This window comes from Octopus bimaculoides, chromosome 8, assembly GCF_001194135.2.
Source record: "Octopus bimaculoides isolate UCB-OBI-ISO-001 chromosome 8, ASM119413v2, whole genome shotgun sequence".
NCBI classification, from domain to species: Eukaryota; Metazoa; Mollusca; class Cephalopoda; order Octopoda; family Octopodidae; genus Octopus; species Octopus bimaculoides.
The window spans coordinates 60,167,117-60,178,821 of record NC_068988.1 but is presented as its reverse complement, the minus strand read 5'-3'; the positions used below and the strand labels follow the sequence as shown (position 1 = coordinate 60,178,821).

The 11,705-nt window shown below is 34.7% G+C and overlaps 1 protein-coding gene across 1 annotated transcript in view; it reads left to right on the top strand.

Annotated features, from left to right (window-relative positions):
* Positions 1–11,705, top strand: part of LOC106877777 (membrane metallo-endopeptidase-like 1) — a 242,735-nt gene that overhangs the window by 174,577 nt on the left and 56,453 nt on the right. Inside the window, exon 9 of the mRNA XM_014926785.2 lies at positions 4,368–4,507. Within this exon, the coding sequence (XP_014782271.2) occupies positions 4,368–4,507 (140 nt within the window). The remainder of the gene's footprint in view (positions 1–4,367; positions 4,508–11,705) is intronic.

The window sequence follows — 11,705 nt, the reverse complement described above, 5'->3', positions numbered from 1 at the left end:
ATATATGAATATACATAAAAATGCATGTGTGCATAATCATGCATCTGTTAAATGGGTGTTTATGAATATATGTAACTGAACTAGACACATATACTGATAATTACCCATATCTGTCTCTCGATATTTCCGTTCAGGGTAAAACTACCAGTGATTTTACCCAGGTAATATTCTCATATGACAGATATTTGTTTTTCCTGGAGTTTTCATCTGTTCAAGTTAGTCGTAGCTTATGTCCTCTAGTTTTCTCTCGTATAATTAGTAGAAGGAATTACATTTACCACAGTAATGACCTCTGAGCCTACTGGCGTAGAAGAAGGAAGGCATCCTTAGGGGAAAATTCACATGAATAATTGAATGCCGTTGAATTGACCCAAAGCCACGTAGTCACTATAAACCACTGTACCGGAATAAGATTTCCACTGCTGTAAATATAACGGGATTAGATCTCGTAACATAATGAACTAGAATAAATACCGCAAATCGTTTCGTCATATACACCAACAACTCGAGAAGATACATCAGCCTCTCCCACATTCTCCTGCTCTCCCATCAAATTCGTGTTTCTATATTTGAAAAGAAAGGAAAGAAGAATAAAACAATGTGAACTTCATGCTAAAAGCTTACACATTTTTATTTCTTCCTTTTATTTCCCCTTCAGGTAGTCTAAGATATATTTTGTCAGTTCTGAATCGTAGTTAAATGTCTGAAACTTCTTTTATGTTTGAATTTCTTCCTTCTGGCTATATCAGAAATAACTCCCAGCTAAACAACTAAATTTTACATTTCTGTATTTATTTATTAGTCGAGTTGATAAAAGGATAAAAAAAAAAGAAAATTCTATAACCAGCAGTATCTCTGCATCTCTTAAGTCTGGTGAGTGAAAAAATATATATAATAAACGGAAAACATATAAAAAAGACGAAATGGGTATCTTGCTCCAATCTGTTGGAATATAATACCAAGCAATGCAGTGTGGGTAAGAAGTTAATTTCAAAATTCAGTTCTGGGATCGATTCAACCTCGTGACGACAGCTATTTTACCACGCCCACGTGCTCGCCATCCACTGCAAGATAAGTATCTGAAAATTGCGCAGACCCCTGATCGCATTGTTTGGTATAATATCGCAAATGAGATTTTTGCAAAAGTTCCAAATGTCCCAAAAGTCACAGAAGGATTTTAATTATAAATAACTCCCTTAACCTTACACATAAATGTATGAACGTTAGCGACAATATAAATGACATAATGGAAATGAATATGCATGAGTCACAATTTGCAACAAAACTGGATCACTTATGAAAAATGACCACTTAAATGGCAGCTATCTTCGTACTCCTTCCAAAGCTTGAAACATAAAAAAAGAAAAAATCCGGGCTAGTCAAGTCTGGGGAACGTGAAGGTCAGTTGACATTGCCGTAGTGGGAGATTATTCTCTCTTCAAAGCACTGCCGTGGCAACTGCATTGTTTCTCTTGCAGTATGAGAAGTTCCCCATCTTGCTGGAAACAGTGTGTTTACTTTGAATGGCCGGTCGCAAAAAAGGTCTCAGTCATGGATACCTGAAAGAGAGAATTTAGGTCAACAAACCGGAGACCCTGGTGCAACCGAAAGAGACCTTAAATAGAGAAATCAGAAAAGTGGGGTCTGAAACTCTCGATGGAGTTATGGTGCACGTTTTGGAAAGAGTGCAGGCATGAAACCGAAAATGGCTGCCATTTAAGCGATATTTTTTTTATATGTGATGTAGTGGTGCTGCAAATCTTGGCATGTGCATATCAATTTCCATTATATCCTTTATATATATTTCATGCATATATTGTAAAGTTATTGAAGTTATTAAAAATTGAAAGTCATCAGTGACTTTTGGTACACCATGCATATATATATCTGTAAAAATATGTGACACTTATTCGGTAACCATGATAAAGCTCCGAGTTTCGGATGACGGGGTGGACGGCGCATACAAGTTCATTACATTCATAAGACTCTTTGACGACAATATGACAAGTCAAGTTCTTTGAAATGGTGACTGCACCAAATCTTTCAGCATTTCCATTGAAACAGGGCTGTGTACTCGGCCTCATCTTGTTCAATTTGTTCTTCACAGAGGTCTTACTTTACACAGGGAACGACCTAGACCTGGGCGTATATATCAACTCTCGCGGGGGTGGCTCTGTTTTTGACCTCTAATCTCTTAATTACAGAACTGTAAGTAAGATACCTCGCCGGAATTATTACTAGATAAATACTGTATTAGTGATTGCCAACATTACCGTTAAATATCGTTGGTGTTATTCTATATTCATTTCAACGACAGGTGCACATAATATAAGCGTACGTAGGTATACATGCATGCAAACGTACAAATAGTCATATATATGTATGTATGTATGTATGTATGTATGTATGCATGTATGTATATGCATATGTATGTTAATTTGTATGTATATATATAAGTATATATATATATTTATATTTATATATATATATATATACATATATATTTACATACATTAAAACACAGACACACATACACACATACATATCTACGAAATAAGTTTGTTCATACACAAATACTCACATATAGATGCATATATATATAAATGTATCCATTAGTGTGTGTCAGTGTACATAGAGAGATAGTGGGAGAGTGGAAGGGAGAGAAATAAATAGATTGAAAAACGTAGAACACATACATATATAATATACATAAGGAATTATATACCTTGATGTTTCTACTGTTCGTTTTTTTTCTTTTTTATGCGATAGCTACAGAATTATCTTTCATATAGTATTCAGCTTCTGCTCTTTGTTTATTTCATAGATGTTATACATTAAACATTTTTTTCTTCGATTGAATACTAGCATCGTATTTACTGATTTGTTGTCTACTTACAGCTTCTTACCTACATCGTTTTCTTTTCTAAGATATATACTGATATATTAGATAAGAAAACTAAACAATTTATATTTTATAGTCAAATAAGAATGTATCATATCACTTTTCACTTGACAGCGAAGGAACATCTGACTAATGGTGATATGTTTGAAAATACACAATGCCAATTAAGGTCTCTGGTGAAAAATAAATTTTACCGTGAGTACAATAAATTGGTTAGATCGAATCCTCGCACTGATTCAGCAAATTTGAAGAGAAACTAAGCAAGCTAAAAGAAAAGTAGAATGAGAAGTCGTGTGGGTAGGTACGTTATGAATGTATGTCAAAATCTGTATATTGTTCATATCATACTGATATAAGTATAAAACAATGTACCATTATTTATATTATTACTCATAATGTGACCAACCAGTGATTGTTATTTCTGGTTTGAGTTATCTTGAGAATCATTCGCGAGACAATTCAAAGCAAATGATATGAACTATTTCAATAATAATTTACATGCTGTCGTTTATTTAACCTTAATTGAATAATTCATTACGGGCTCTCTCGCTGGGCACTGATATTTAGCACTCCGTATGTCGAATGAATCGAACCTAATACGTACGTACTGGGTTCATTTTATATGGCTAAATATTCTTACAGGCCTTTAATGAGAATTTGATACTACATTTTGGCTTGAGAGCGAGGGCAGATCTGAGTAGGGTGATATGCTTGAAAATACACGTCAGGGCCACCGGTGAAAAATGAATTTTACTGCGAGAGTAATAAACCAACTTGGAAGAGAGGCTAAGGCATTAACCACAATTAGCACTTTAAGATTTTAGGAAGGATTATAGGGCAACCTCTGATCCTGTTGCGTGATGTTTAATCCAGGTTGTTTCCGAAGCCTGCGTATTGGAAGCCCCCTAACTGATAACACGATCACTATTAAGAATATCTCCTAATGTAAGCCAGAGAACAAAATTGTTCCTTAGCAGAATTTATGAGCTGCAACTACTATCATTATTTTCTAGGTTTTATAACATGCATTTCGTATGTAATATCCTTATGATCATCTAACGGTAAAGTTTGGCTGTGGACGAACACCGTGAAAGTTTCTTAAATGATCGATTAAGTGTTCGCAGTAGTGAACTAAGGTAGTGGGTCAGCTTCTGAGACTTACCCACGCAGTATTAAAAGCATCCAAAGTACGTTAGAAAGTTTTGACCAAGCCGATCTTAATTCCAGAGGAACGAAACTCTTCAACTATTTACAATATAACATACTTTGTGAAAATGATCATTTTTATTGGATTGAATTTATTAAAGTTCTCCCACATATTACTACATATTTGATTCTCTTTTCTTCGATTTCATTCTCTCGCTCTTACTCTTTCTCTCTCACACACTTTCCCTCTCTCTCCTTCTCGTTCTCTCGCTCTCTCCATGTTTTCTAATTGCTTTTATATTAATCTATTTATGTATAGTTTGACTGGAAGTCATTTCTACAAAAACTACTCAGCATCAATGGCACTAATACCGAACTTCCCAGCACGGAACCTATAATTGTGGAATCCCCCAAATATATTTCCGGTATGATGTCTTTGATTAACCAAACTAATATCAGGTAATTAACTTAAATTTCATAAACTCGTTTTATATTTGCTTTGTTTTAGAGGATTTATGCATTGTTTCTTGATGAGAATGTAGCTGACTAAAAACGGCAACTTTCCTCCCTCACAACAGTGACTAGGCTTATACCACAGAGCAGGTAGACATACGTTTCTAGTTCCAGACCCTAACAGAACATTGGAGGACAATATACGCATAGTTAGTATGGAGTGGAGTCAATACGCACGAGGTTGAGAGGCAAAACATTTAGTACCACACTAAGCAATTTCTAAAATTTTAAGATGTAAAATTATTTCACATTTCCGCACTCTGAAGCGAAAGAAAACATCGAACCCTTACACGTACACATATCACGGCAAACTGATTTATCGAACGCTCCCGTCGAACTCTCATGTCATTGTAAATTGTAGGCAACAAACATACTTGACAAACAGAATCGATGGATTTTCAGGAGCTGCATGGTAGCAGACAAAATACTTTGTAATATTTTGAAAGTCTTTTTTTTCGATCTGTCCCAAACTCGTCGAATCAAATTTGATTTCATCTGATTGTGCAGACCTATTACTATTTCAGCCGTTCTTTGAATTTTCGGAAAATATTATATTTAGTTGATAATTCTCACTGGTCAACTAACTATGAAGAAACACTCTTGATAAAATCCTTGCACATAAGCACCGGCATCGATATCTTCTTTTAAATCAGTATGTCTTAGTGATAAAATAATTTCTCAGAAAGTATGCCAACTTTTCGAAAGAGAGTAGCTCATTGCGTAGCACCATATTTAGTTCATCTCTCCTGTTCGTATGTAATATTGAAGTTCAGAATCTATCTATCTATCTATCTATCTATCTATCTATCTATCTATCTATCTATCTATCTATCTGTCTGTCTGTCTGTCTGTCTGTCTGTCTGTCTATCTATCTATCTATCTATCTATCTATCTATTTGTATATCTGTTATCTGTCTCTCTCTCTCTCTCTCTCTCCATATATATCGATATGTGCATGCGTGCGTGTGCGTGTGTGTGTCTGTGTGTGCGTGCTTTTGTATGTGTGTGTTTATGTATGTGTTGCATATATATAGTAACATAGATAGATGATATTTTGGTAGCTAGATAGGAAAATGCAATAGTACACCCCCCCCCACACACACACGCATAATAATGTTAGACTTTGAGTAGTGTAGTGATGCAAAATGTTTCATAAAGTAAACTTCTATAATTTCTGAACATGAGAAAAAACTTCATCGGTAGGCTAGCATTATGAAGTTTGTTAATATATAATCAGTGTGCAACTATTTCTTTCGTTCTTGTATTTGAAGAATGTTCAGTTTGATTTATTCTATTCTCTTATCTGCCATCAGTAATCTTTCTAACGCGGTTATATTATGCTGTGTTTTCTTCCCTGTAAAGAAATATCGCTAACATGACCACACTACTAGCAATTCATATTATTTGCTGTGCGTGTTTCTTCTTTGCAATCGAATGTTTCATCTTTCAACATATTAACTGAGGTTTCAAGATTTCCTTTTTATCTGTGTGAGAGACATGTATCTATGCACTAAATTCACAGAACATGCTTTACCTCTCATGTCATCACATTATTGTTACTGTATTTCGTTTATAAAAAGGAATTTAAAATTCCATAATTATAATTATAGTTTTTCTGCAATGCTTAAAAAAAATTGCTATTTGATAGTTTAATACACAATTCCTTAAACCAAAATCTCTCCCAGACTTTCTATTATTAGAGAGATTACTAGTTTTTTCAAACGTTATAATTTTATAAAAGTGTAGTCGGACATTATATTTTCTGGTTGGTTGAAACAAAAATATCTTACTGGAGCGTGGAGGTGCAATGTTCATCTAGTGTATAGGTTCAATGACTACCCAACGTCATTATATACATATATGTGCGTGTATCTATATGTGTGCCTGTGTCTATGTCTATGTGTAGTGTGGTGAATATTAGTGGAGCGATGTGTATGTCAAGTATTGTTTGATATTTAAAGTTTAAATTGTTTGAAAGTCATTATAAAGCAAGTTTGAAATATAAAATGAAAGCCGAAGCAATGAAGTCAGAATACTATTTTATTTCAAATTTGCATTTTATAGGCTTTTGTATCTTTTTGGGGAGGCATTTCACATAGGGTAGACAGACTTTGGACAGTTTATCGGTTTCATCCTCTCTTTTCTTCATAATTGGAGTGGAGAGTATGCTTTTGGGGTAGTTGTTGCTTAATAGATTGTTACTGAGCGTGATCATTTCTTCGTGGTGGGCATCACGATCACTACTTATATTCATTGTTCGATGTTTTAGGCACTGAGCAATCCCTCTCTTTACACTCTATATAGATGGTGGGAGTTGAAGTGTAGGTTGTACAAAGGCGAAACATGACGCCCCCTCAAAATAAGGGTAGAGGAACATCGCAAAACTGTGACGCGGGGAGATCTTGGTAAAGCTGATTATGTATGGAAAAACGGAGACCACCTCCCCCCTGTTGGATGAAGTTAAAATAATAGACAGAGAACACCACTGGAAAATACGAAAACACAACAGCCTCCTAAGCAGAACAAGTGCAGATATGAACATAATATGGGAAACGGTATTAAGGAAGGATAGGAGAATATTAAATTTATAAGCCCTAAAATTCACTCCATAGTTGCCCACGGGCATAGGGCGTAGTGGTTAAGAGCGCGGGCTACTAACCCCAAGATTCCGAGTTCGATTCCAGGCAGTGATCCGAATAATAATAATAATAATAATAATAATAACAACAACATCGAAAACTACTTTAGGGATGAGAACTCAGGTTCGAAATTTCTCCAAGACACCTGGAGGGTGTATCAGCCGAAACGTTGGGTAAACAACAAACAATTAGCAATACCTTATTATCTCAACAACAAACAAGAAGAGGACAAATCCGTCAAATGTAATCTGAATACGTATTTGAAATCTTGAAGAGAATTTTAAAAATAACTTGTGTTGAGGAATCCTGCTGTTATACAGTATTTATCTAAATTCTAAGTCTTTTGTCTCAGTTACATACTAAAACAGCAGTTACTTCTAGGTGAATTGTGTCTCAGATAAGTTAGTTTCCTCTCTATTGAAATTCTCTTGGTTAACTTTGAGGTGTTGAAAACCTCGGGAATGAGAAAGCGTGTTTACTTTGAATTTGAACTTTTAGATTTGTTTATATGTGTTTGAATATTAATTCTTTGCCATGTATTTTACTCTTTTCCAATACATTATATTTACTCTATCCTGTACACTGAACGCTAATCTAACTAACCATGCCTTAATAGTTTTTATGAAACAGAATATTCTCTGCCGATCGGTTCTTCATTGATCAGCTGTTATCTGCAAATTCTTATATAATTTCCTTGTTGAGACGTTGTTATCAACGTATTCATTTATAATTTTCTTAGCAATATCTCATTATCTCCACATTCATACATAATCTGCTCAGTTTTCTGGCGTTACTTGCATGTTGATACATAATTTACTTATTGAACCATCGTTATCTACATTTCCATACATAATTTAGTCAAATATATGAAACGATAATAAAACAATCGTTATAACACTAAATGAAACACATCACCAGGTTAGAATCTCTATACTCCATTACTTGGATTAACCTTTGGGTGTTATATTTGAATTCAGTCGCCTGAATTAATAAAAACCTGAATTTCAAATATCCCTACCATAACAGCTAGGAATATAAAAGTTGATATCAACAGGTTCACGGACTAGTCATGTTTAATAAAAGATAACATATTTACCTAAGTTTTAAAATCATCTTAAATAGTCAGCTTGCGCAGCAATATACCGGTTCCAGTGTTCCTGCTACCTTTGAAATCCAGTCTGGAAGTCGTTTTTGTAAGCGAGTCAATTTGTAATTTGCTGTGGAACTCAGCAACGGTGTTAAAACGGTGAAATTTGAACTGTCTTTTCATCTTGGAGAAATAGATGTCCATAACTATTGAATTTGGTCAATAGACCGAGTGCAAAGCGATACTATGTTGTTTTGTCGAGAAACTCACGAATGAGGCGAGCTCGATGACAGTGCATTATCGTCGTGAAGAAACAAATTTTTAGCGCTCCACAAGTCCAGATGCTTTTGACGAATGCTTCGCAGTATAACTCTTAATTGTCGGTTCGGCCCTGGTGGATCGAACTCTCGATGCCCAATACCATATTTCCGAGGGTGGCGTTGGTGGAAGGTCTTCCAGATCGCTCATCATCTTCCAGCGACGTTCTTCCGCCCATGCCACTCAAAACATTGCGTACAACCCAGTGCTGTAATCTTGTCGAAATACTCTCAATGTCTCCGTAGCAAACATCCCAAGATTTTCGTAAAATTTCACGTTGGCTCTCTGTTTCTGTCCATGACAAAATCGCAGACTATAGCATTCACGTGACCACATACACGCGAATTTAATAACTTGTGAATTCAATACAGCAATATAACTCGGCTCACCGCCTCATGAAGCTCCCTACCAGCTCACACCTAGCACCGGTTGGCGCGCTATAGCTCAAGACCTAGAACATTCTTATAGCACCTCGAATTCCTTTGAACTGCAGTCATTTAGACCATATCTACACCGTTCTCTTTCATCTCCAGCGAAAGAAGCTTACTCATAGCGGCTTCATGTTGAACTTAGTATATGAGCTCTTCTGGTTCCTAAAAATCAATGCCCTGAAGATATTATGACACACTATATTTCCCCTACCAAAGTGCACTCTTCCACTATGCGTGCCTACTCGCTTTTCTATCCACTAATTTTGTCCATGGGATTTCTCTTATTCCTCATATGTGTAAGAGTGTTGATGTTGGCAGAGCGTCAAACACTGTACGGGACTGAAAAGAAATGCACTGAGACTCCAGTTTTGAAAGTTCGTGTTATGCAGACTTTTACTTGATAGGGCCCAAAATAAATCTAAAAAGAAGAAAATTGACTAAACACGATTTACTATAACTATTAACATATATTCTCAAATAAAAACACTCACTCCTGCATAGAGTATGCTAGCGTGTCGATGTATAACTAATAGGAAAGCAGCTAGCATTGAATACTTATGTTCAGTATTTGGATATATTTTCATTGATAACATGAACTCGATTTTTATAAAGGAAAATGATTTAAATATAAAAGAGGAAGGAAAGTAGAAAGGAAAATGTTATATTTACTATGTTTAATTCATTTATGTAGCACAAAGAGTATGCTTTGATATGTAAATGGTGAAGAAGATTGTTTTTTCTTCAGAAAGAATATGACAAAACAACATTTGTTGTAACGTTAGGGAAAAAAGCCATTTAGGTGCTAATGGTATTTACCAATCGAAGCGCATTCTTTTAAAAGATTGTTCGGCAATATTATATTATCTATAGAAGCAATTCATCATGGTTAGAAAAAATAGATTCATCATGAATAATAACGATGTTGGATATATAACCTAATAATATTCCACATACATTTCTGGAGCGTTTCTAATGATAGAAAAATAAATCACGGTAGAATTGGTAGGCCTGAAAATATACAAATCATTGCTTAGTGTTGTTAAAACGTAACATTGTTTCTCGATGGTGATTAAATATAACATAGTAACATATACATATTACGTAACACATACATAATAATCATTGTACTGCCAAGGAAAGGAGAATTATTTCTACTTGTTTATCTATCCATCTAAATTGTTTTCATTTATATGCCTATATATCCTTTTGTATGTCTGTGTTTGCGTGCCTTTATATATATACATACATACATACATACATATATATATATATATATATATATATATATATATATATATATATATATATATATAAACGTATTTATATTTATATATATTTTTATAAGTCTATCGTTTTGGGATCATGTTCACATGTGGCTAAAAATTTACGTTTTTTGTTACCCCAAGATCACAGATAGAACTTGCTTTTTATATTGTGTCCACGTACAGTTTTTCATCTCTCTATACATGTTATATATATATTTTTACATATTTTTTTACATACTTATAGGGAAATATTTTAATATTTTTATTGCCTTATATATTTTTACACCTTTTTTCCTGTATTTTACCTTCCACTCTGAATTATTCTTGTGCATGTGCGTATATATACGTCTATATGAAATTGTTGTGCCCGGGCGCATGTGTGTATGTGTGTGCGTGTGTGCAGTTACGCGAGTGTAAGTGAGGGTATGTACATATAGGATACATGCTTTTTAGACGTGCGTTTGAATATAACTGTGCGCGTATGGTTACGTGCATGTGTACAGGGATGTGTGCACGCGTGTGTATTTGAATATAAGTGTGCATGTGTGTGTGGATTTCTAAACGTGCACATGCATGGTTGCATATATATATGTGCATGCATTTGACGTATGTGTTGGTGCGCATGTGTGTGTTTCCTGCAAGTCTGAGTGAACATATGCATATAGGCACATGTGGGCGGGTGTGCGTACGGGCATGTGTATGCGTGTAAATTTGCGTACACGCGATTGTTATGAGCTTTCTTACTCCTTTACCTTTTACTTTTTACTGCTACTCTTTCGGTTTTTCCCTTAGTTAACGTTCATTCTAATAGTGCTTTAGTATTAATAACAGTCATTTAATTAGATAGTAATTTCCCTTTGTTTAACGGTCATTTTCATAGCATATTTTAATTTCCTCGATAACTGAAGAGATGCCGATACTCGGTTATAATGTCTTACGTTTAAGCTGGTTCCAATACATTTCCCTGAGGAGAAGTTTACATTTTTAACGTCGCCGATTCCAATGGATCCCATTAATTGTAATTCTTCGAAACATATATCGGAATAAAAGTATGCAGTTATAACATGCGTTTACTCCATTCTTTAAATTAATATATACTCAAATACCCAAAATATCAAGGAGTTTCTGCCTCACTAACAGGAGTTACACCACAGTTATTTTGTGATCTTTGCTACCCTGGTATCTATTAACCCATTTATTTTATCCGAATTATTTTTAATAGGAGAAAATAAATACATATAATTAAATATATTTATATATATATGTTTACATATATATATATATTTATATATATTTTTAATATCTAGTTTCAACTCCCGAGCTGTGGCCATGCTAGGGCACCACTATTTAGTGTTGCTACATAATTTTACTTCACGAATGCTTTTTAGGAATTGACATTCGGTG